This window comes from Apteryx rowi, unplaced genomic scaffold (genome assembly GCF_003343035.1).
Source record: "Apteryx rowi isolate R43461 unplaced genomic scaffold, aptRow1 scaffold_1206, whole genome shotgun sequence".
In the NCBI taxonomy this organism is placed as follows: Eukaryota; Metazoa; Chordata; class Aves; order Apterygiformes; family Apterygidae; genus Apteryx; species Apteryx rowi.
Genome location: NW_020447427.1, coordinates 1 through 26,658, shown reverse-complemented (window position 1 = coordinate 26,658; position 26,658 = coordinate 1). Strand labels below are relative to the sequence as shown.

Sequence of the window (26,658 nt, the reverse complement as noted above, 5' to 3'; positions counted from 1 at the left end):
AGAAATACACCAAGACATAGACATTGGTATTCGCAAATAGACAGTGAACAATAAACTAACTGAGCTGGAATTTTCTTCCTAAGTCCAATTTGAGAGAACAGTCCTAGTTTCAACAACTGTCCCACTGTTTTTACAATTGCCTCTCATAACTTCATACACCTAACTGGCTTTATTCTCTCTATGATATTTCAGGATGGAAAAACAAAAAGAAAGTATGCAATTTTGCAGCTTTTTTTTTTTTTTTTTTTTTTTTTTAAGATCTTGTGTTCATGAAAGATGAACTTACAGCCCTGAGGAAAAAGAGCCTGTTAATGCACAGAGTCTATATAAAAACGATCAGGAAATGCATATATCACGTAGTCAAAACTATTCTACAGAGACAAGAAATAAGCATAACAAGAATAACCTCAGTGTCCTGGACCTATAGCTCCTCCCTGAAGCTTTTAAAATAACTCACACATTCTTGATTTTAGGTCTTTGCATATTCACCTCATGATATTGATGGACTTCTCAGCCTAAATTATGCTTGAAACAGCAATCTGTTTATTTTATATAACTTTCATAAATTACCATGTTATCAGCATCCAGACCTAGTAAGGATTTTTTCACCTAGGAAAAAGCCTGACTCTCCAAATGCCCATTTTAAATACCATATATTTATCAATCCTAGTCATTTCTGTGGTTTTAAACAACAAAATAAGACAAAAAAAAAAAGTCAGACCACATAGGACGTTTGGTTATCAACTACTACAAGAGCTACCTAAACGCTATTCTTAAGTAGAATGATGATAGATAACCATGATTCCTCTTTCCAACATCTCAGTGGTTCTAAGAAGAAAAGGCATATTACTTATGAATCAAAAGAACAGAGGCACTACTAGCACTTCCCAGATATGCCCACACACTTTTTTTAAGCAGAGAGGCACATACCTCCAAAGAGGCCTTGACTTCACAGTATGTTTTCCCCCAGCCGCAGAAAATCCTGACAGTGCGGACTCATAAGTTTCAGTGACACAAAATGAATGCAAAAGGGAAAAAAAAAGATATTTGACAGATACATGTTACCTACCTAAAACCTACAGGTCACAAATTACTACAGGCAGCCACTGCAATAGCTTAACCATTTGCGCTTGGGAATAATCCCTCACTGTGTCAATAAAATCCACTTGTCCAGAGCACAGCTCTAAGACAAACAGAGAGAAGCAGTTTCACAAGTCACTGAGGTGACTCTCAACACGACATTCCGGCTCTGCTCAGGAGACTGACGCTCCAGGGCACCTGCAGAGAGACAGGCCTTATCTCAAATGAGAGAAGGCAGACAAGCAAAGTGCAAGACATAAGAATGGAACAACAAGATCCACTAAAACAAGGATAGAAGAAGGGAATACAGGGAAAGGGAAGAAGGGATAAAAGATTTACAAGGTCAGGACTGAAAATGGCTATCATTTTGACTTGCAAATTAAGAAAAAAAAGAAAAAGTAAAGAAGAGATTATTGACATAAGAAGGAATAAGAAAAAGAATATTCTTGTGACAGAAAAATATTGAGGTTGCTGACATATTAGTTGCATAACTTTAGAAACTACATCTTAATTTGAAAGCAAATAAAATACTAAATGATAACACATTAACGCTGAGCAGACTTCTGAAATGAAGGTACTACCAGATCAGAAAGGCTGACAATGTTTTTCTATTTGCACTCAGCAATAGTATCACAGGTGTTGTTTACACTTTCATGTCATTTTTTATGCTGCATACATAGAAAAACATCCAAACCTACAAAAAATAGTATTTTTGACCCAAAGAACTCCTGAAGCACAAGAATCTTGCTCCCTTCTTAACAAATGCTCCCTCCCCACTTTTTGCAGGAGACTAGTGAGAAGACAGGTTAGCAGGATTCTAGTCAGGAATGGTTACTAGAAGACCATTATAGATTAGTGTATAAAAACATGTTTGCTTTTGGGCAGAAGAAGTTTCATAAAGAAAACCAGTCTGCTTATAGGGAGAACACAAAAAATAAGGTTTAGAGTTGTGAGTAGTTTAACACCTAACTCCATGAACTCAATAAGACATAAATCCAAAATACTGTGAACAGACTTCTTGTTTATAAAAGGTTGCATAATTAAAAAAACACTATTATTTGCCACAGTATTCTAATCATTCATAAGCAGTTATAACAACATTGTGAACTAATGTAATAGAAACTAATGCATAACTTAATGAACTGTTTTATATCCATTCTTACTACAAAATATTGCATTTGTTAATAAACTAAAGTAAAATCACCTCCAATACATACAATAAACAGAAAATTCAGTATGCCAATAGACCAAAGGTAAAAAACAAACAAGACATAATTGCTATGCTTAAAGGTTGTTAAAACTCTTTGTATGTGCACTTATTGGAGTTAAAATGAAAAATGTCACTTCATCCTAAAATTATCAACACCTGTTTAAGAGACTCACTAAAGCCAACAGGCCTCTGATGAAGCTGTAAGATTTCTAGGGCTGTTAGAGAAACATGGGAAGTGTTTAAAGAAAAAAACAATAACTTTGCAATGGTTACACTATTGGTAATAAATTTTGACAGTTTTAAAAGACAATTATTCTCAATAACAGTAATTGCAAGAATTCAGAAATAAGCATTTGCACAGTCAGTACTGTCTCAGGAATAAAGTAGTACTTCTGTTTCAGCTACAGAATTGTTATCTACTTCTATCCTTTCTCAAAAACTAGAGAGAGAGCTTCATTAACTTTGAAATGTGCACATGCATAGGAAATAATTTGTGAGAATCACATTAAGACTCAGTAACATATTTGATTCTTACATCATGAAAAATAATACTTGTGGCTGTTAATGATTTTCTAGTCACAAGAGCCCTCTCCTACCACACACAGCACATACTATCCCTTTTAATCTTTTACAAAGTATTTCTGCAATCACCGTAGCTACAATACTTATGGTCTAGTTAATTTTGTTGTAAGACACATTTGACATCTCATTCCTCAGTGAGTTTTGTTCTTGGACCTTTCATCATTTTGGGGTTAGCAAATAAGAAGGGAGTTAATGAATACTTTAAACAACTTCCTCATGAAAAGGCATTACTAAAGTTTCCATCCCAAATAACTTAAGTATATAAGTTAATGAGCAGATATCTGAAAGTGTTTGAAAAGCCGGACCTGAACCAGAATCAGTTAGCTTTTACAAAGGGACAAGTAACAATTCTGAAGATGACTATTAGACAGTGAAACTTGAAAAACATACAGAACAGACCCAGGAAACAGGCTTTCTTTAAACTAATGGTACCTAGTGTTGTCAAATATGTTTCAGGGCTATTCATTAACACATATATACACAGCTACTCATGCTTAAAAAGTGTTAAAGGCTTACCATTATAGAACTAGTAAAACACCTTTACCTACTTTTCTCCCACCTGCAAAATTCACACAATAAGAGACCTTAAGAAACAAAACTAAATGCCACCTCTAAGCCATGCTTTCCTTACCTGAAGTAAGGACTATTAAGATAAGCAGAGATTACACCTATGAACCCTTTACATTCCCAAGACTTAAAAACCTACCATCTGTTGTCTAGATAGTTGAGCCACTGCTGTCCTGTACTCTTGGATTTGCACCCAGCTGTGTAGAGTTGTGTTAAGCATTACTTAATCTGAGGTCCAATGTTCTGGACAGCTGTGCATGGTTACAGAGTACTGGGTGATTGGGCCTTTTATCATTATAAGGCTGCTAGAGACAGAGCCTACTGTGTGTTGTAGACTTCAAAGCTTCTTAAGGGCTCTAAAACTGGGTAGGCTTTGTAAAATTGTAGGAGTTAAGGTTTTATTAGAAACTTAAGTGTTGTACTTTGTATTTGTTTTTGTATCCTCTAATTACAGTTCTTGGTTGCAGGCAGGTAATGTTTCTAGGTGGGAATTTCAGATAGCTGTTAGAGTAAAACTTAGATATACAGCACTTAAGAGAAGATGAGAGCAAGTGGATTTTTCAAAAGAGGGAAGTCCTGTTCTTGCTATGGAGTACGCAGAAAGTGTTTGTTTGTTTGTCTGTCACTTCCCTGTTGAAAAAGGAAGAGAATATATTTTGTATGAAAAAACTTCAATAGCTGTTGTGCTATAGAATCTGGGTGGCTATCTGTAAGTACTATAAGTACTATGGCGGGAGTAACTATGAATCTCTTAGTCACTAACTGGGCTTGAATTGGCTGTGACACCTCCTCGTGGTCCTGCCAGATACCCCTACCAGGGGAACTAAGGGCACAGCTGTCCCAGGTGTGATGGTGGCTACTAGTAGTTGCCTCTGCCCTGTCGAAGAATCTTTTCGATCTTCAGCAGTAAAGGGGGGACTCAACTGGCCTTCAAAAAAGTGTCCCCGTCCCCCCGCCTAAGCCACCAGCCCAGTGGCGATTTGTCAAATAAATGGGCGTGGTGGCAGTCCCAATGACCGTCACCGACTTTGGCTCTGACCTGTCTGGGGAAACAGGTTATCCAACCATTAACTGGACATGACACGGCATGCCATCTATGGGGCGGGAATGGCTTTGCTTATCAGCCCCGTAGGCTGTTCGAGCAATGTGGTCAGGGGAGACCTATCCAGTGGTCCCCCTGAGCCAGCATCTGTGCGTTCCGGGCGTTGTAGTAGAGTGCAGGCCCTGTGAGGTCCTCTGGCCTCTAGCRAGACAGCAGGGACCAAGTGGTTGGCAGCCTACTGCCTGACCTTAGCCTAATAGATCAGGCATGCCGTCAACCTTTGGCTCAAAGCAGAGTAAAATTCTTCACATAGACAGTGAGTTTGCTCAGTCTTCCGGAACCGCTGATACCCCGTCTATGCCTACCCTGGCTGCGAGCTGGAGGGACGTTGGGGCGGTTGGCACATCTGTGGGGGCGTAAGATCAGGCAGCCCAAATACCATTGGCTGCACCAGCCCCTAATTCCGGCACTTCCATCTGACGCAGATGTTGCCTCCGCTCTCCCACAACGCGCACCTAACTTGACTTGGGCGGACTTACAACCCCAACTCGGAAAAGGTGCGCTGTACTCTACAGGGTTCAATACTAGCTTCCAGCTCAGAGCTGATCTCAGAAATAATTAAATATTCAAGTAGTGAGGAAAATACTGAGGAGTTCTAAGTACACTCCCAGCYAATAATTGCTTTAGATAGCTCAAAGCTAACTTGGGTACTTTAATCACTGCAATACTGACACACTTTTGAACAAGAGCTACTGACATATAATAGTTATAAGAATAACATAGGAAACTTATGTTTCAATTTATACTTTATATGCTTTAGAACTTCTTCAAAAGAAAAATATTCTAGATTTTCTCAGGCTACCCAATACTTTGCTAGGTCTGGGGATCTGAGCTAGGAATCTAGGTTGCTCAGCAATGTTAAAATGGTTCTGATCAGTGTCCAGATCTTGGTGATCCGATACCCAATTTTCTGCTAGTAAAACTAGTAATTTAAGTGTTAAATTTTGAGGAAATATAGCGGTTCTTGAAATGTATCTGGTTGTTTTCTTGTGGCATTCTACCCTAAGAATCTAGTTTTACATCCTACCTGAGTGTTAACTTCAAATGAAATTTCAGTAGCAATTTCTAAGTCTATTTGCTCAACTCTTGTAGAGCATTACTTTGAATCAAGTTTTGTCACTCAAACCACACTACTTAATGACAACAGACAGTTCTTACTTTCTGTATCATATATATCTATGAACACCCAAGAAACTCAAAAATTAAGAGGCCTCCCTGGTCACATAATCTTCAAATGTAAACCATGTCCTTACACTGCACTTGAAAATTTTGTTGCTTATATTAACATTCTGCAATCTTGCTATGCTTAGTCTTATAAGAAGAGTAGCAGGTTAAGGGAGGATTCTAGCTCAGATCTGAAACAGGTCAAGGAATTTGCAAAGATTACCTTAAAAAACACTATGAAAAGGGAAGAAAGACAGTTATAAAGATTACTAGGATACATGGAATAACAATACTAGGTTGGACAACTCATTGGGCATTAGAAAAAATAACAACTTAGTGATTTTCTTGCCACAATTCAACTATCACAGTCACCATTAAACTATCCCATTGCTTTAGGAACTATGGTTTCTGGTTATTGTCTTCCCAGCTGAGACACAAAATGAAATCCTGATTGTTCTCTGTCTTTATCACACTTACCACAGGAAGAGTTCTAAAAATATTCTCTATATTCATAGTGGCTATGTTATTGAAACAAGCTTTTCTAGGAAGAATCAGAACAACTTTCCGATTCATATGATTATGCTAAAAAGATTTTTTTCAAAAGTATTGCAAATCAGAAATTCAAACAGCTGTTTAAGTACATCACTTCAGAAAACTAGATTCTCTTTGTTCCCTAAATGCAGCAAATGGACAACTAGTATCGTATCACTGGGTCTGACTTTTTTTTTTTTTTTTTAACTCATCTAAAACCCAAATGTACAGGACTGTTCCTGAAAGTGGCACAAACAGCAAGTATTTTTCATACTTTCTGCAACACATCACTGGTTTTAAATAAACTTGTCTTTTTTTCACTGTAGTATATTAGCTGCTTACAGGATATTCAGGATATACCATAAAACTCTTCTTCAGCTGTGGAGAGGGGGGAAGTGACTTGCATATGCGATAATATACAACCGTTTAGAAGTTCCTAGTCAATGTTAACACTGCAATATAATTATAGAATCCTTTTTTAAAAATAGCTGCCTGTATGTGTTCTTTCCCCCAAGGTTTAGGGATAGGACTTTGGAGTTTGCCCCAAACTTGATTCAAATATTTGCTCTGGACTTACGTAGTTACACGGTCTCTTGAACAACCGCAATTGTCTTAGCTTTTGTTCTATGGTTTGTTCAAAAGCATTCAGTACCTAAAGGGCTTTGTAGTGCCCCCTTGTGGTGCTCGGCCCTGGAAAGAAATCCGCACCGTGAGAACTCCACCCATGCTGTGTGCGAGCGACCTCTTCAGCCAAGCGAGCATGATTACAGTAAGGCCATGGGGTAGAATTTTATTGACTTCAAAAATCAAATGTTATTGAGGTACAGCTGCCATATTTCTCCTCTCCTTAAGATCCACGAAGAAATGGAAACTAAAGGGAAGATGTAATTTTAGTGGGAACTTAAGAAAAGTGTGATTTAGCTTTTTGTTAGTAACTAATATATCTTCATTAAGTTTTTTCACAAATTTTTGAGCTGTTGTCAAATAAAGAATTATTAATAATTATTAAATAAAATAAATTTGAGGGTGGACTGAAAAAGTGTATGAAACCAATTGTGAGTGAGCTTTGCAAGAGACAGAAGTTGGCATTAAGCTTGTTTGCTACAACTCAGCTATTAATATAGCACAATTATGGGTTCCAAAAATGGAAATAAACCAAGAGTTACAAACTAACTGATATTGATTAGATTACTTAAAAATATGCTTGATTTTAAAATCATGTACTGTTATCTCAATCATGTTTACCATGATCCATTCTGCTCAGTGATTAAGATTTATCTGCTTGTTTAATGATTCTGCAAGACTTAAAGTTCAGAAAAGCACAGTTTCTATTAAAATTTGAAGAACACAAAGCTTTTTTCCCTAGATTTTCTGTACACATCTTGATATTAGTAGCCTCTGAAATGAACACACAGATGATGAAGAAGACCTGTCAGAAACAAAAGCTCCACAGCTTGTACATCACTTTCTACTGTGGTTAATGTTTATGTATATTTTCGCAGTCCTACTACAGAAATAAAGATTGATGACTCTTTGCTCTGCCAGATAAAATAACAGCAACAAGATGCTGAAGCATTACAACAGTGCATCTTTGCTGTTATAACACTGCAACCTTGTTGGTGCTATCGAACTCATCTATGCAGTCTATATTTCACAACAGAAATTAATGCCTTTTGATCAGTTCTGAACAGAACAGTACTTGTACCAGTAGCAAAAAATATAGGTGGGATATCTGAGTGTGATAGCACCAGTGAGGTTCTTTACCATATTATGAAAGTAAATGTATGTTCACTATAGATCTATGTTGTGGACACGCTTATTAGTAATTTTGTAATTTTTAGAGATGCTTCATGCCAACATGCTGCTTATTTTAAGATCATTATAACCCCACTAAATACATTTTATAACTCAGTGGAACTGAAGTATGTATTAAGGCATAATAGACCGATGACTGTAAAAACATTCAAGCCAACAGAAAGTTTTTGTAACATAGTGTGCTTCATCCTAGTAAAGCAGTGTTGTCTACAGTTTGACTCTCAGTACTTCAATAGTCTTATTAATGACTTGATTAGTAGTACTCCATATTAAATTTTTTGTTTCTTGCTTTCTTAGGAACAACTTTCATAAGAAAGCCTGCAGTTCATGTTACAGAAATATGGCTGTTTTGAAAATCAAATCCTAGGAAAACTAATGTTCTTTGAGGCAATATGCAGCATGTTGAATTCTCAYCTGTAACTAAAAACAATTCAGTAGTTTTTCTTCTAGTTGCATTACCTACAGACATGAGTTGGCAGAGCAACTCTCTTTCTCTGTACTGTCTGTTGGCAAACAGATGGGTGAATGGGAGGGATTCATCTCACCTATTATAACCATCTAATAATGAAATGTTTAATCAAAAGTAGTCACCTTAGTTTTCTTCTGTTGTCAATGTACCAACAAGGTGAAATAAATGGCTCTTGGTAGATACACTTATCTCCAATGACTGCAGATAGTTCAGGATGGCTTGGTCAGGCTAAAGGTGAAAGGATCTTATCATAGTAATTTTTTTCCCTGCCTGTTGCTACTACCCTATTTTACAACTCAAAAATATCAGTAGCAATGTTAGCTATGACATTATCCAACCCAACAACAACAAAATAATTACTGACAGTTAACAGCTTGTGTTGCCCTGGAGTACTTACCAGTACCACCAATTTTGATAATGTACTGGCAGGCTGGAAAGTCTTAGAGGGGAAGGGAAAATCTAGGAGAGCAAGCACAGAAAGGAGGATCTTCTGGCTTTTGTAATTGTGTGACTTTTTCTACAATTGTTCCCCTTGCCTGCTTCATGAAGTTTTGCAGGAGAATGAACAACTGGAAGTCTTTTGCATGCAGAACTATGTCAGGGTGGTAAGAAGAAAATTAAACTTCAGTGCAGTATATACTTTTTCATTTTTGTTCCTCTTCTTGAAATGGATCTTTCTATCATTTGGAGAACATTTCCATTTATCAGCTTCCCTTGACAGTATTCACAGTAGCTCCTCCTCCTTGTAAAACCCACATTTGTCATAGTTGCCCTACCAGGGGCCCTTGTTCTGGAAAAAACTTTAATACATTAATCAAGTTGCTGCTTCTAAGATTGGATTCTAAAGCTTCAAATTGCTTTCAGTCATTATCTGAAGTTAGTGTTTTGAGATTTTTGTCACTTTTTTAATGCCAATATAGAGAATATTTATGAAAGCTTTCAAAAAGTGGTTCCACGTAAGACAACTGTCAGTCATGAATAGGCTGTTGTAGCTTTGCATATGTATGTCAGCAGATTTCTCCTTATGCATATCAAGTCTAGCAAGGATGGCTGAAGAACAAATTAAGATCACTTTTTGATTTAGTTCAATAAAGGAGTTAAGTGTGGGCTCTATTGCTAAGCAGAAAAAAAACACTTTAGAGCTCATGCTATATTAAGCTAAGCTTTATGATTTTTCATAGATTCTAAAAGATAAACCTGATGCAGATTCATAATGCAATTCACTGTGACCTGTTGCTCTCAAGGCTCAGTGATACTAGCTGCCTGATGGTTTAAGTCACTTCCCCCATTTTTTTCCTCTATCTTTGCTACTGTCCTACTTTCCTCAGAGACTGCTGACTAATTCAATAGGAAGATTTAAAGTACAGAAACTGATCTAGTAAGGTACTTAAGCATGTAAGTAGTCCTAAGTATCTCAAAAGACTTGGCTTGATACGTGTTTAAGTCAAAGATCAATGTTCAGCTTCTTAGGATACACTCAAATGTCAAATTCTAGATAGATCTGCATATTAAATGAGAAACTTCATTCATGCATGAAAAGGAAAGACCATATATGGAATGAGAACTAACTAACAAATGCAAGCATACACTATAGTGATAGATAATTATTTCACTAAATGAAAAAGGCAATATGTAAGTTCAAAATGGAACTTTGAAAATCAAATTCAAATAATTTTCAAATGGGCTACTGAAAGATATGTAGATGACTAATGTTCCGTGTCCCTAACAAATTGCCATTTAAATGCATTGCAATGACCTAATAGTTACAGTGGGACAAAACCAAATCCTTTTCTTGTGATTTTTTTCACCAAATATTAAATATTTTTCAGCAAATATTAAAAAATAAAATACCAAAACAACGATTAGTGACGGGACATGGCTGTCATACTGCTTGATGGGAGTCACAGTATAGGTGATTACGCTCCCGTTTTGGGGGAGTAAGCTTCCTGAACTGTTTGCAACTCTCATGATGAAATTCCATTATTTAGAGTATGCGAGTATGAAGATGCGAGGCTTGTCTTGGTTTAAGAGCTCAATTGGCCTCAGTGTGGAGGGGGATCTAAGCTTGAGCGCCCCCTCAGGTGTGGAGGTACAACTTTTTCCACTTTGTAGACAGAAACAACTGAACACACTTAAGTGTCTATAAATGATCTTTTGACCCTGTAAAAATTTCACTTGTTCAATATTTAGCTTGTCTGGGATGCATTTTCACTGGAGATTCAGATAAGGGTAAAGGCAATACTGTCTTCAACAGTCACCAACAAGAGTCTTTTGAGGTATTTTCTACATTCTTCTATTTCTTTATTGCCTTGGAATGAAAGTACATAAAAGCATAAAATGATTTTTCGAAGAAGCTGTTCTCTTTTAATCTTGTTGACAAAGATCTAATCTTTTCAAACTCACAGCTCTGTTTATTCCCTCTGTGCCCTTTTTAAAGGCTGATCTCAAAGGATGAGTTCAGTTATGGTATGTATGAAGACACTGTTTAGTGATGGACATGAATTTCTAAACTTGCATAGCCACAAGGCTTATACAAGTGACTGTATCAGCAAGCAATTGGGGCAACTTAATATGAAACAGTAGTAACTTCAGAATGTTGAGAGATTTTACAACAGAAGATATGAAGAAATTTAAAGCAGGACAAGTGTTACAGGAAAGTAACTGCCACATTCCTTTCAGTAAATGTTGAAAACTTTTGAACAATTATTTAGTTTTCAGAACTAAAGAGCCTTTACAAAAAGTTCTGAACAGGGAAGTACAAATTCTTTACTGTCCAAACAGCAATTTGTGAAGGAAAATTTCTCTCAAGGATATCAAATATGCTCAGTTGACTTTAAACAGGAATAAATTCCGAGGAATTATTAAAACTAGAGGTATAGTCTACCTCTGTGTATTTTAAGCAATCATATTAGCATTAAGGTTCAGATTTGCAAAGTGGCAAATACTGCCTGTGCAGTGCTGGTTAACCTTAATTTCTACTAGTTTTAGAAGAAAAGGAAGGCAGTGGAAACTATTACGAGTCATTCAACCCTCGCTGCTACTGCAAATGTATTTTTTATAACTGTTGTAAACACTTGTTAAGAAAGAACCTAAAAAAAACTTTAGCAGTGTTGTGTAATCAAAGAGAAGCATATGCACATAAATTTCACTACAAAATATCAAAAGAGAAGTTTTGAAACAGGGACCTCTTCATGTCTTCTGGAAATGCCCCACACAAGAGGATATCTGCCTAGATTTAGAAAATGTTGTTATCTCATAGTATAGACCCCAAGTCCCATTGGTATGTGCTTGTGGAGACATTCTAATTAATTGACAGCAAAACCCAAATACCTCTAAGCCTGATGCATGCTCTTCAGGGCCAAACTGTGAATTCTTTCCCTTAGATTAATGAGATATCAGTCACATAGAATACTGTTAGAGCCAGTTCGTTTCTGCAGCGTGGCTCTTGAATCAAGTAGGACCTCATTTCCCAAGCAGAAACCAATGGAATGCTGTAGGAAACTGAAGAGGTCAGAATCTGTTATTCCATGTGCTTTTTAACCACTGCTTGATCTGCAGTTCTTACAAGACCAACTACCAGAATGCTTCTGTACTGTACCTCTAAACAGGTCCACTGTGATATCTTTCCTTAGGTATCTTCGACAATCATAAGATGATGATATCCAGTGTCTGTGATCTTTGTTAAAAGGCATGCACTTACCTGACATCAGGGTCTGGGTTGCCAGCAACTCTGCACTCCAACAATACTTTGGTTCCTTCAGCAACCTCCTGGCTGCGGAGCTTCTGAGTGAATCGAGGTGCTGAAGACTGATTCTTGTCTATGTTGATGAAAGGTTGGCAAAGGACCATTTCACTCTGCTGAGTGATGCTTTTCTTTTCAAAAAAGTGTTGTTCTCCATTGAGATGAACTCCAGGTAATTTTGCCTCAGGCTCAGTCTCTTGAGGTGGCGTGTCAAAATCCAGGTTCACTGAGGTACTTATCATAGTTGATTGTTTTTTCTTAGGAGACAGGTACCCACTGTCTGGAGAAGAAGAGTCTCCATCAGGACTTCGGCCTCTTGCCTTTGCTGCTTCTCTAAATATAGATGACAGCTCCTCAATGAAAGTGGCAGCTTTGTCGCACAACTTGTTCCTGAAAGGAGTTTCTCCCTGGGATGCTGATTTGGATTTTGGGCTTGTCTTGGGCACACTTGGACCACATCTCTCTGAATGTTTCAGGCTTCGAATAAAGCTGGGACTAGCAGTTAGCAAAGGTGAGGTGCTTGCTTGCTTCCTGGAGATTGTAACAAAACCAGTTGCTGTTTGAGGTGAGGTGGGCAGCTCCTTCTGATTCTCTGGGAGAATGTGAGCTGCAGCAGATGAAGTCAGACTGCTTGCTTGAGGCCTCCATAAAGCATTTTGCTTGTGCAGTTTGGTCTCCCTGAAAGAAGCATTTTCTGAAGGGCTAGAAAGAGAGGTGTTGAAATAATGAGTGAATTCTGGTACTGCATTCTGATCCTCCTTCACGGAATTGGCAATGGCTTTCCAAGCTATGTCAAGGCTCTTACATATCTCCTCCTGGGTGAGGAAGGCAGAGAGTTCATTTGAAAATTCCCCATCCTGTATGTCTGATAGGGAATCACAGAAAAAGTCATGTGAGGAAGAAGCTTTTGATATATTTTCTGGGTATCCCTCATTGGTGCTTCTCTCTGCACAGTAAGCCTCTTTCAGCATTAAAGAAATAGGCAATGCCTGGTCACAGCTTCTGTCTTGCATGCTGGAAGACACAAATACAATTCCTTAAACTTGTCAATAAAAAAAGGCCTGTTATATCTTGGTTCCTATAAACTGGACACAAAACAGGGAGATGAGCAGAGGCCTAGTGGTGTATGGAATACTTATCGTGAACCTTGGTTTCTATTTAGAATGGGCCAGAGCTGCAAGTTATCTAGGTGGAAATGAGAACTCTTAGGTGTGAATTTTCTCATGCATCATTCAGACCTAGAAAGACATCCTTTCTCTGTACGCTGGCTAGCACAAGCTCACTTCTGCTTGACTGATCCGAGTGATTTATTACTTCACATCACTGCTATTACCCTTTGCTTTTTCTGTGTTTTAGGCTTACAATGATTTTGGGAATATATTTACATTTCTCTCTCTAGCATTGCTTTCCAGATTATTAGATACTAAACTATCAAATTCCAAGAGGAAAATACTGTGCTAATTGAAAGCATTATGAGAATCAACATAAGTGCCAAGGATGTTCGAATTAAAATTCCCAAGTTATCCTTTCTGATAAATGTTGACAATGTATTTCACAATATTTTACTTTTTGTGTTAATGTTTTTAACATTTTTGTTACCGTTGGATATGATTTAGTAGCGTTCTTCTAAACACTGATGAGTAGAATACCAAACTACTATGTGCTAAGTGTACAACAACACTGAAGAAATAGACTTCATGATGTATGTATCATCCGGCACCCCATGAGTGTACAATGTATATTTTGTACCATCCTCATAAGGTACAGAAGCATACGTGGGCCCTCCAGTTTCTCCTCACATTATTTTAAAATCAGAATGAGAATTCTCTGCCTCTGTAAAGCCAGCAAGAAAAAAGACATCAGAGAAAGCTCTCTTGTCCTAAGGGAAGAATCTGCCTGAAACTCCATTTATTGAAATTTATTTATCTACTGGCCACTAGATTGTGGATAATCTGGTCTTAAAAGTAATTGCTGCTGTTGTAAAGCATTTAATTAAGTTGAACATCAGTGTTTTCAATTATCCTTGACAAATCTGTTCTTATTACAATAACTTCTATGAGATTCATTCTGCACAAGTAAATTTTTTAAAAACATTATCTTTTTCACTTAATACTCCAAAGTATTTCTCCAGTGATAGATAGATGGCTTGACACTCATGAGATGCACTCGGATGCATTTTACATCAGTTTGCACAAGCTCCAATTACCTTTAGTCACTTCACTGGGGCTTACCCAGTATGTAGTCATTAACTGACGGATAGATTATTTGAATTCTTGGCCTAGCATATGCATTTCTTGATATCTTTGCGTGCCTTGCCAACAGATTACAACTCATCACAGAGAAGTATAAGAGAAAGAGAAGTATAAGGAAACCAAAATGCTCTAGAATATGAAACATTTTTATAGAATACATTGATAGGCTTAGGCTTTGCTGTGATTACATCTTTCTTCCTTTTTTCTGTGTTTACAGGGCAACAAATCTAGCAACCATGCCAATCTATTGTCAACAAAATCTAAAAAAGCATATACAGTAGAACTGACTACCACAGAGCAGCTTTAGAGAATGAATCTGAGAAACCAAGCAAACAGTTAGTCTAGAGGCTCAGCTGTTAGGGCATAAACTGGATGAATGCCAGGGAACGAAGGGTTAAACCTGAAGCGTTTCTGTCTCCAGAATGTTGGTTATTTTTCAAAACTTTGTATTCAAAAAACAAAGATGCTAGTTTATTATTTAGATAAACCTGTTGTAAATATCTGTGCTTCAATTGATACCTTTATTCAAATCTGATTCACGTTGGTTCCTAGCTTGCTCACATCTCAAAGTGATATATTCCATATTCAGATAAACTTCTCCTATTTCTACCCTGTGCCGTTCTGTTGTTTCAGTGGGTTGTGGGTTGAAGGACGATTTGACCTATTACCATCCATCATGACAGGATGATTAAAATGAATATATTAGGAATGAGCACTTTTCCTAACACTGAGTTTTACACTGTTTAGTTGCTCGATAGAAAAAAAGATAATGGCAAAGCATGTTGTAATTTTCAAAGCTCAGTGTCTTCAATTAGGCGAATCAATCTATAGCTGGGTACTTAGATAAAGTGAATGCGTTTAAACATGCCCTGGTTATTGGCAATTTCTAGTGCCGATTAGCTCTCAGTGAGATAGGTCTGGTGCCTAAAAATTGATTGTATGTCCAGCTTTAGATATCTGAATGGAAGCTTATAGTATAAAGACTTTTTTTTTTCAGTCACATTGTAATTTATAAAACCACTATTCTTTTAGAGCAACTTGTAATCACAGCAAAGTAGAGGTAAAATATCGCTAACCCTATCAAGTAGCATATAAGAACATAATGAGAAATATCTAATGCTATTTCTGGCTTCTCCGCGTTAGACTACAGCATATTTATAACAGGTCTCATCATCATTACTCACTAGGTAATGTGCAAAGCCATATACTATATCATTTAAAGGCACAAACATAAAATACAATATTGCATGCAGATAAGAGTGTTTAGCTTTACTCCGGTATTATTATATTATTATGTATAAACTATTTATGTGGTCCAGTTTTTATATATAAAAAATTATAAGTAAACATATTAAAATATCAAAAATTATTTTAATATTCACAAAATAATACAGATGCTCTAATAAATAATATGGAAAATAGTCAATTCAAAATGTTTATGAATTCAAAATGATTATGGTTACAATCCTCTTAAAAGGCATTTGAATAATTCATCAAATTAAGGCATCCAAGAGATAAATAACAAAATATGGGAAACAATAGAAAATCAAAGGATTCATTTCAAGAAAGTATAAGCATCCTGAATTAGGGGAAGCTGTGCAAAGAAAAATTATTGCCTAAAAAGTAACAACCTAAAGCCAACATGTTCAAAGAAGTAAAATGAAGGAAGAAATATATCTAATAAGATTTTTAAAACAGAAAGGTACTCATTTTCTCCTGGATTTTGAAGTCCTACACAATTATTCCTCCAAGTACAATAAATTAACTTTAGCAGAAAACATAAAACAGACCTTATAATGAATAGGCCAGCATGAAGAGTTTCAAATATTATTAATGGCAGGTTAAGCTGCCTCCTTCCTTCTTTGTTTAAGAAAGCTTAAAGCTGCTCCAGCTATTCACTAAAGACTGGTTGGTCCTCAGTAAGCATCGAGAAGGCTGTAGCCTGTGAGTTACATCTGTCCTCTGCGACTATGTAATTCTTACCCCACTCATCTATATTTGGTAACTGAACTCATGTTTCAACCGACTGCTACTATCTGGAATTCCAGGAGAAGGAACGTTAGGCCTGGAAGTGACATGAAGTTCTGTGCACTTGGGACTCAGAAATTCAAAGAACTTAATCATTTAAATGATTCCTTTTCATTGCATTTAGCACAGTATTTCAGACTGTTTTAGAATATTATTCTGGAATATTAAAATGTGAAATTTACTTATTATTGAAGTGCCTATATCCACAAGGAACAGAAAACACAGTGTGTGACTTAATTATGGAAAAAATAACTTCTTTATATGGCATTTTGCCTTAACCTATTTTTTTGACAAAATTATTTTTATGACAATAAATAAGAGAATTGGCTTTCTCTACTAAAAGTAGTTTAAAACTGATAGCTTTCACGTGTACCTTAAAATCTTCTAAGAAAAGAAAAAGCTTGTTTAGATTTATTAGCATAAAGGATACAATTTTGTGCATAATTTAATGGAAGATAATTATATATCTGTAATCATACTACACTGTATATATAAATTTAATCATTCATTTTTAACATCTTGAATGAGGTAATCCTATCATCAGAAAATAAGCATGCTCAGAAATTACACACACAAGAAAAAAAAACCTGAAAAACATGTATGCCTTATAAAGAACCCAGAAAATGCACTTCTGGTTTCTATGCCCATGAGTAACTGCAGTCAACTTTCGCCTACTCTCCTTGCTAAGGAAGTACTTTCACCTCACCAAGGACTCCTGTGAGAGTTTTGCCTCAGGAAAGAGAAAATTTCTGTCAGAAAGCACACCTGTGTCTTTTTAGGTACATCATTTCCTTTGATACTCACTGAAAGGAAAAAGTAAGTATGAAGACTGCTGGTTTAATCTCCAGACTTCATCACATAATTTCCAGAAATACAAGCAATGTGTGGGTAGGATTGTTTCTGCTGGATAGCAGCCTATTTGGAGAAGTCAAATTCTCTAGAGTAAATAGGAGAAGCTGTACCTCCAAGAGGAAACTACAGATTTCTGTCCCTTCTGCCAGAGTCCATTATGTCTGCTTTCTTATTTAAATTCTTTCTGTGGGCTCACACTTCTTAGCTCAAGGTATTCTAGATATTGCCCAGAATTTATGACTAAAGTTTGTTTCTTGGCAACAACAGAAGCGCAGTGGACCCGCTGTTGTGATAAAAGTGCACAAGTGGCCCGTGGTTCCCTATTGGGCCGAGCCCACCTTCGTGGGATTCCAAGTGTTGGTATCACACATTTTATTTCAGTGGTTAATACAATACAGTGGTTCTTTCCATCTTCATATAGGCAATTACTGTCCCCTAATCAGAGTTTCAACAGATTCACTGTTGGATTACAGATAATATTATCTTACTTCACAATGCACACTGACCCCATTCTTATGCCTTGGGATTCTTACCTTGTTATTATGAAATTAATAGAAAGGACTTTATTACAGGACTTTATTCAGCATGTCAGATAAGAACAGAATCCTCATTCTAAAAATTCCAGGTTAAAAACTACACAATAAAGGAGTCGGTCATCTACCAATTAACTACTATACGCGTAATTTTTAAGCAGTCACCCCTCCAAATGGTATCCAGACCCTGCGTCAGGCACCCAGCCTCTCCACTAAATGCATGAGAGCTAGGCACCTTGGACTGAGAGCCAAAAATAGCCAGCATATAAACAGCAACGAACTGCCTTGGGCTATCTTCAGGATTTTCTACAGGGAGGGGGGTGAATGAATTCCTAGTTCTTGGAATTACATGTTTAAATTGTCATTTCTGGGAAGAAAATATAGCTGCCTGGAGACACTTGGAGATAATTTTTAAAGGAACAGAGCTTTTATGAATACAGTTGCACTGTTGATTTTGTGTATATCAGGTATACCTATTACTTTTTGTACAGCATAGTGACAGAAACACTTGCCCAAAAAGTGGAAGATCTGGGTTCATTCTATTCCTAGTGGCTTTAAGAGTTAATGAAATATTGGTCACATCTCACAAACTTATTAGGGTAAGGTTTTATGTAGCTGTATTAAGCCATTAATCAGATTTCTACAACATCTTTTTACGAAGATTTAGGGAATGCTTATATTCTTTGGTCTATGCCAAATCTTTGAGAGACAATTTCTGATCAAGACCTTTCAGTTTTATTGCAAATGTAATGTGCATGCTCCCTTCTAAAGTGGTAGACAGTAGTAAAGCACTACCAGCAAATGCCAGTAGACTAATATTTTGGAACAATGACACATTTTGAAAGATAAACATGTGCAATAATATGCAATGATGTAATAATTTTACATTTACATGTAAAATGTAAAAATTAATAATATATAATGCAAATAGGAGAAAGAATATTACACGATAGGCTTGCTCCATTCCTATTGCAGTATTGCGGAAATTCAAGTGACGGAAAGAACTCTAGAGACATATACTTTTCACTATTGCTAGATTTGGTGGGGCATAGCTGAAACTATATTAATAGTTTCTAATACTAGTCAGCCTGAAGTCATTCAAAACCTCATGTCACAAACTATAAAGCTATTCTGGGTGTACAAGCTTTCCTTTCCATCTGATGAAGACRTTACACTATGCAAAAGATTTTCAGCGTTAACTGGACTATAAAGTAAATCTAATAATAAGGACAACTCTATACCCTAGTATTTATGCACTTAACTGGGAGAGCAGGAAACCTCTATTATGGTCCCAAGATTATTTTGTATCTTACTGTAAATAGCTACAAGATCAAATACAAGTAGACAGGCAATCCCCTTTCCAAGAACTAAGCTAAGTGTGTAGACTTCAAATAACTTTGCTTCAAGGGCTGCTCCTACTTTAAGGAGGAGAGGCAGATAAAACCCCCTTCACTGCCCACAGAATCTTCTAGTGATTTCAAGTTATAGATACTATTTTTCCTTCTACTTCTATTTGAATCACACCATATCTGATAGTTCAAAAAAATTCTGGTCACCTGTGCTTAAGTGCAATGGGTTGTGCCTTGCTGTAGATTGATGCCATCTCCCTCAGCATGCACAGTAATACAAACACGTTCAATTTTGCCTGTAAGGATATTTGTAAATTTGTTACATGGCTAGAACTAATCTGTATTTTCTATAGCTCGGTTAGAAGAGGGTATTGCAAATACCTACAAGGACAGTGTTGTATGTATATGAAGGTGTCAAAAATAGTGAAATAGCCAAATAGTGTCAATGGTACTCAAACAACATTTTTCTGGAGTTTCTGGAGACCCTGCACGAGTGGAACTGGCACGCTCATACAACTTCACTTCTGTTAGCAGTGGTATTGGTAGTTAGTCCAGAAGAAATACAACAGTTGTTAAAATAACATGAAACCTGTTTAAAAAAAAATAGTAATAATAACTCACAGCCATCTTTTGCAGGATGTGTTATCAACAAAGTGGCTGAGAGGCTGCAGGTAGTAACAATTCAATAAACTTAAAAATACCAAAGCATTCCAGAATTAGCACAGCTGTGACTAGGAAAGTCAACCATAAAATGGAAAGCTAGTAACTCGCAAAGAACTAACACTGTTTCTTAAACTGGGGAAGGCTGAAGCTTCTCCATCTAAGATCTACTGTATTCGAAACTTTTGCTGAGGCAATGTACACCACATTGAGAAACCTGTAATTCAGCTTCCCTTATCTCTAGGCTACTAGAGCACTCACAGAACTACTCTATCTCAAGATGCCTTATTTTTTAATCTGACACTAGACAGTTAAAAACTGAACTGATGGACAAATTGTCACACCCTGGAGAGCGTCTTCAACATCCCCTAAAAACTCAAGGGAATTTGGCAAGGAATTTGAGCCCCTGTGTGGAGCGACTAACATGCTTTTGCATCTGGGGCTATCAGGCAGAGCGTGGCCTCACGGTGCACAAACAGGGAGCAAAGCTCTCCGCTGCTTGCCAACAGACCCCAGGGAGCTCCTTGTGCTGGGGCTGAAGGTGTCTCCGCTGCAGTTACCTGAGAGCTGGCCGTCCCCCGGGCTGGGAGGCGCGGGCAGGCGGCGCCAGGCCCCCACCGTTCATCAGACTGCCTCGAGGTTCACCACAATGTTCCTGGGTCTGCCTTTGGCCTGCTTAAGCCCTGCCAGTCACGGGCTCAGCGGCCCAACGCTGATGGAGGAGGGTGAGGAGGGGTGTGGCGGCCGCCCCTCTCCCTGTGAGGGCCCCGCGAGGAGGGCGCCCGCTGCCGGCTCAGGGGCGGCGCGGCTGCCTCTGACGAGGAGGGGGGGACGCACACCGGCCCCTCGGGCAGCCCCTGCGGGGGACGGGGACGGGGACGGGGACGGGGAGGGGGACGGGGACGGGGAGGGCCGCCCCGCCCCGCCTGGCCGCGGCGGCCGGGAGGGCGTCGTGGCGTGCGGAGCCCCCGCCGCAGCCGCTCAACGGCCTTGCGGGCGGCCGTTGAGCCGCGCGCGCGGAAGGGCCTAACCGCCCCTGAGCTCGGGCGCCTCGGGGCCAACGGCCGGCCCGGCTTCCCCCGCCCGCGGCCGAGAGCTTCCTGGGGCCGCTGTGCCCTTCCCTCCTTCCTCGCCTCAAAACCTTTTTTTTTTTTTCCTAGCACGGCTACAAAATGGCCAAGGAACATCTGAAAYACCAAGTAGGCTTCCTGTGTAGGGATTTCCCAGTACTTTTCAGCAAAAGCATGTGTGAGGTAAGAAGTTTCGCACATCAGATTGTGTTTGCCTCAGTAGAGCCTAGCCTCTCTAGAATTTTCTTTACCCCACTTTGATACTACAATTTTAATGAATTCGACTTACTCAAAACATTTAAAATAATATTAAATAATTACCACGTCTTTGTGCATCTGTCAGCTCATGAGGGGGTACGAGAGGGAGTGTGAGGGGATGAGAGTTGATAGACGGGCATGTTTTACTTCTAGTAATTGCTGAATACAGTGTTTAATAATGAAAATGCAATGCCTAAAAAGTTAAAAGAACCATTTTAATTGAAGTTATCCTCTTTCCCTGATGGCCAGGATTTTTCCTGTTCCTGTGAATCTAAGCCGTCTCCCTCCTTCCTTCCTTCCTTCCCCACTCTGGAAGATCTTGTCTGCAGTGTCAAACCACCTCTGATGCCGTTTCATAGGTGCTTGGGAAGTCTTGCTGTGGAGTGTGGTATCAAACTTCTTGCCCAGRGTCTAGCACCTATGTTGTCAGGTCCTGCAATATTCACGCCTTTCCGATTGAGAATTTTCCTCAGAACAGAGAATATGCAGAGATGATCTGGTTTAAAGGTACCGATATTTTTGCAATAGAAGTCTTTAAAAATCCATACCAACTAGGCTCACTTCCATGCAGCAGGCCTAGAGAAGACCTCTGCAATACCTAATGCCATTAAAACATTCAAGGCATATTGTAGAATGGTATTAAAGTACAGGAAATGAGGTGCCAACAAACTGTGGAATTTAGTATATACAGCTGTGAAAAACATAGTTGCCTGTATTTGCTATGGGAAAATGGCAGATGTTGTTTAAGCACAAAAACCAAGAAATCCTTTTCATATTGAATAAAGAAATATATGGGAAGTGAGTGAAAGGGAACGAAGATCGGGGTGATGCAATGTCTTGAGAATGAAATTTGAGCACACAGCAGTATAACTGAGATGTTTGTAGAAAGAAAATAGAAGTCTTTTGCACAAAAACTACAAAAATCAATTTGAAAATTACTACAGTTGCTRAAATAGTCTATAAGAAATAAAAAACATAAGAAATTTAAGCTGCTTTTTTAATGCGTTAGCTTAGTGTAGTCCTACACAATATTCTAAGGAAAAAAGTGAAATAAATTATGACTCATTCAAAGTACTATAGTGGAAAATCGGTGTTGTAAAAGTAACACCCTAACTTAAACAGACTCACACTTTCTACACTGTAAAAGAAACAAAACAAACCATAAGCGTTAGGTAGATATTTAAATGCTTAGACTGTGCAAAACAGAATTAGCACTAATCTAGTTCCTTTTCTTAAAATTAAGAGTTTTCTTCTGAAGGATTCAACATTCAAGACCGTAGCTGTAATTTTGTCTTGTTTCATTTCACTTAACCACTTCAACTGTTACTCTTCTCTAAGTTGATTTTGTTCTATATTCTGTAAACATTGGTCGTATTTATATATTAATTGTAAACTAATTATGGTTGTTCTCACTCCCTGTAGCATATCTGAACAGTGTTACCCATCCCCTTAATCCCCAGTGTAGTATTAAACTTTTGCTTAAATTTAAGTATGTGCTTCAGTCCCAAGTCTCTTAGCTGTTATCTGTATACCTCTGTGAAAAATATCTTTCAAACAAGTCTGATAATTTTTATAAAAACTTTTAGCACTTACGCCTGCCATAAAACTCATGGCAGGGCTGTGAGAAAACCAAGGGGCATCACGTGGTATCTTTTTCTATGGTATATACTAAGCATTTGTCAATGTAGTTCAGTTAGAGTTTCCATCTGGAAAATGATCTCCGTTAGATTAATTTTAGCTGCAAGCTTATAGTGCATATTTTACATGTTTGTATTCACAGCCAGTCATGTACTCAGATTCCTTTTTAACATGTGAAATGTGTTTGATCTGAGCAGGCACAGACAGCACTAAAGTTCAATAGCAGACTAAAGCCTCTGTTTTTACAAAGGGATTAACTTTGAAAAGTGAATGTGCCTTTTTCAACAAACTGTTTCAACAAACTGCTGATCTCTAGAAAAATAAATATTTAGTTCTCCTTTTCCTTTTATGATAATATTGCTTTACATTATTTTACCTTTTTAAAAGCTATTGCATGCTATGTCTTTGGATTATGCCAAATGAATTCCTGTGCTCTGTAGGAAGGCTCTGCCTGCCACCTAAAAACATAGCTGATGCGAGATAAGGGTAGACAGCTGTGTATTGATGCCAGAAGTCATAGTGCTAAACAAAGACAAATATGCAAGAATGTGACATGCATACTTCTGAAGAATGAACACTGAAGGAGAAACGTTAACAGCGGAAGTAATCAGCTGTCCAACCCCAGTACAGTAGGACAAAATTAAAAAAACAAAAAGTAGAACACAGCTGGCTAGTTAGAATGAACTGCTGAGAGATTTGTCAGTCGCTAGCTTCTATTAGGGAGACACTTAGCTCAGGAGTATTTTTGGAAAGAGTTTCCATGGAGTTGGAGGGACTTCAGGCCTTTTGCTTTTTTCTGATTGGCCAACAGACAGGTGCTGAAAAAGGTGGTAGCAGAAATATCCCAGACCTGGTCGATATCACATAGACAAGCAATGGGAACTTACTTTTTGTTTTGTGGTAGGCTGTATCATGTCAAAATTTAACAGAATTTTTCCTTTCTCTCTTTCTGAAAGAAAAGAAAAGTGTTCAAACTAAGCACCAGATAACATCAGTTGAAAATATGACAACTTTTGTTTACAACTTGGGAGTGGTGTATTGCTCTGTAGCACTCATTTCATGGCTTAAAACTAATACAGTATGTTTTCCCTTCCAGGGTGAACTGTTCTACATACTTCTGATTTGCAAATACATCAGCTGTATGTTCAAAGTGCCCATGTCCTTCAAACAGAAACTTATTATTCCATTAAAAATGAATTGAATCATTTGGTTTTAGAGGTAAGTCATATAGCAAGCATATTATTTAAAAAAAATAGGTGCTTTTAGGAGTAACATAAAGGAGGCCTCCAGAGGGGGGGAAGGCAGCACCCTTTCAGAGGCAATGAAGGCTTGTGTCTGATGGCATTAAGAATCCTTGTATTTGTTCTTTTTGGAGTCAGTGTAGGGAGTTTGGGCCCCTGAACTGGATCCACTGTATTTGTCAAAAGCAAGCGTTAGAATTTTGACGGGGCATTGATTTTATATGTATAATAAGTACACCCCTCTTCAGGCATTTACAGCTTTAGAGTCAACAACTAAACATTGTGGAGGTACAGTCTGGATACTGTGGCATTGATGGACTGGAGGAAAGGAGGTCCAAGGTTTTTAAGTAACACAAGCTGTTAAATGTGTTCTTCATTTAGGCAGGATCCAAAAATCTAGCTTTTTCCTATTCCTAAACAGTGAAAATTCCTGAAAAAAATCCTAATAAATTGCCAAGACAAATTCTGTGTACATTTAGAAAGCAATGATGAAAAGCTGGGTAAAAATATATTTCAGTCATAACGTGGTATGTTCTACTCACCACCAAACATGAAAAATGCCTGATAAGGTATACACGCCTCCCTTCCTGACCCATTTGATAAGCTGGTTAGAATCAAGATAAAGAGGTAAAGTATGCAGTTGCCTGTAGGTGTTTTTTATATGCTTTAAATTCTACAGCATCAAATGTGCACCTTCATATTGGATATTCCCTACCAAAGAAGGGACATTTAATTCTAAATTCTTTTATTTCATAGTTGTTGAATGAGATGTTATTTGCGTTTCATATTTTACACAGTAATTTTCCAGTCCTTTTTGAAGCTGGTGGTATTAGCCTAGAAAAGGGAGCAAACTAATTAATGAGCTAATGAACTTTGTTTAAAAGGAGAAACATAACAGATATGTTACTCCTAGTATAAAATATTCAATCGGTTAGAGGAAGAACGTGGACCTGGAAGGAAGCAGGCCTGAAGAGCTAAGACAACCACCTTTTAATGAAGAGTGTGATGCAAGTATGTGTATGGGAGGTGAAAGCCGTCAGTGAGACAGAGCTGTGAGAGGGCCACAGAAACAATGATTCATTCACCCAGGTGTAATACTAGAAACAACAGTTTGAAACTGTTCTGAAGACAGTTGCTGTCTTTGTTGTCAAAACTTGACAGGCTCTAGAGAACCTGTACTCGAAAGACTGGAGTTTTTATGATGCTTTCACAAAAGGGTCTGAAATTCTAAAATACAATATAAGTAATCAGATATATTATTTGCTTTGAAATTTGTGCAAGAAGAGTAAAATTTGGCTGTAACCAGCAGAAATTAGGTAATAGATCTGTTACTGAACAATTTTTTGCAGTAGCATTGTCTCATTGCAGAGGTTACACAGTTACATATAGAGGCAGGTCTGGTGTGCGAAAAAAGAAAGATCCATCAGAGCCAATCAATCTAGACATCTAGACTTTACTGATATAAAAAGAGAGAGGGAGGCTGGTTCTGTAAACAAACCAAAACCAAGCTCCTTTATTCCATTTGCTGTGCCCCACCCCTTCCCCCCATCCTAAAGTAATCCAAACAGTCTGGAGAATTAGAAAGTTTGTGCTGATATGAACAGTTTCAGAGAAAGAATTAGATATCTTTTATACAGAATTAGGGTAATAATTACATATAATATATCATTGGAAAAAATATATACACACATATTACTACAATTTAATTGAGGAATTAGTTAAAATTAGTAAAAACTTTCATGTCAAAATAACTGTATTCACTGTATGAGACTGTATTGCACAGTTTTGTAATTGGTGGATATACAATTTCTATGTAAACAAGCCATTATAGCACATTCTTATCTCCATTATAATAAGATTATTTTGGACTATACCTTCTAAATAATAAATTGAAAGTAATCTTACGAGTCTCTCTTAGGAATTGAAAGTTACAACTTCCACGTCCAAGAGTCTTTAATCACAGGGTCAGCTGCTCCAAAAGCCCATAAAAGTTATCACCTCTTTCTTGCAGGCATAATTAGATAGGTTCCTGGTTAACCAGGAACTCTCCTTATCTTTCTTCTGCAGGTTGAACAGTTGATGTTATGATGTTTTAGCAAGCAGTGAAGCAGATGGTTTCCTGTGTAGCCAGTTTTATGCTCTTCACTTTCCTGGTCACTTGTACCAGTGTGAGAGTGAGTTTCCAGTTTTGGGTGTTTCACAGAAGAAGGAATGGCGGAGGCTGTGCTTAGGGCACTGGTTGTGACTACTTGGTTAAAAGAAGGTTTTGTGAGGGACTCAGGACTTTGTAAAAGCTGATAACATGAAAATGAGGAAGGAAAGGGCTCATTATAAAATGTCAGAGGGCGTATATGGGTTCCTGCTAGCCTATGGATGCTTGCTTCTGAAATTACTTTGATTGAAAGTTGATTTCTGGCAGAACAGAAGAAATACTTTGCTTCCAATATTTAATATCTTTTTATCTGGAGACTGTACAGCTCCAGGAGTCCCAACCCCCTGCAGCAGTGGAGTTGCC

General features: G+C 37.8%; 1 protein-coding gene across 5 annotated transcripts in view; it reads right to left on the bottom strand.

Moving 5' to 3' along the window:
* LOC112977930 (palladin-like) overlaps positions 1-26,630 on the bottom strand; it is a 107,779-nt gene extending 81,149 nt beyond the window's left edge. The window contains exons 1-3 of one of the 5 annotated variants that reach the window (XM_026090871.1): positions 23,790-23,820; positions 19,484-19,572; positions 12,221-13,276 (exon numbers count right to left, since the gene is read on the bottom strand). In XM_026090871.1, coding sequence (XP_025946656.1) covers positions 12,221-13,276; positions 19,484-19,572; positions 23,790-23,816 — 1,172 coding nt within the window. In that variant the 5' untranslated portion in view covers positions 23,817-23,820. Of the gene's footprint in view, positions 1-12,220; positions 13,299-19,483; positions 19,573-23,789; positions 23,830-26,017 lie in introns of those variants that run through there. The other 4 variants (XM_026090886.1, XM_026090896.1, XM_026090878.1 and 1 more) reach the window with 4 other exon arrangements.
* Between the last annotated feature and the right edge of the window lie 28 nt (positions 26,631-26,658).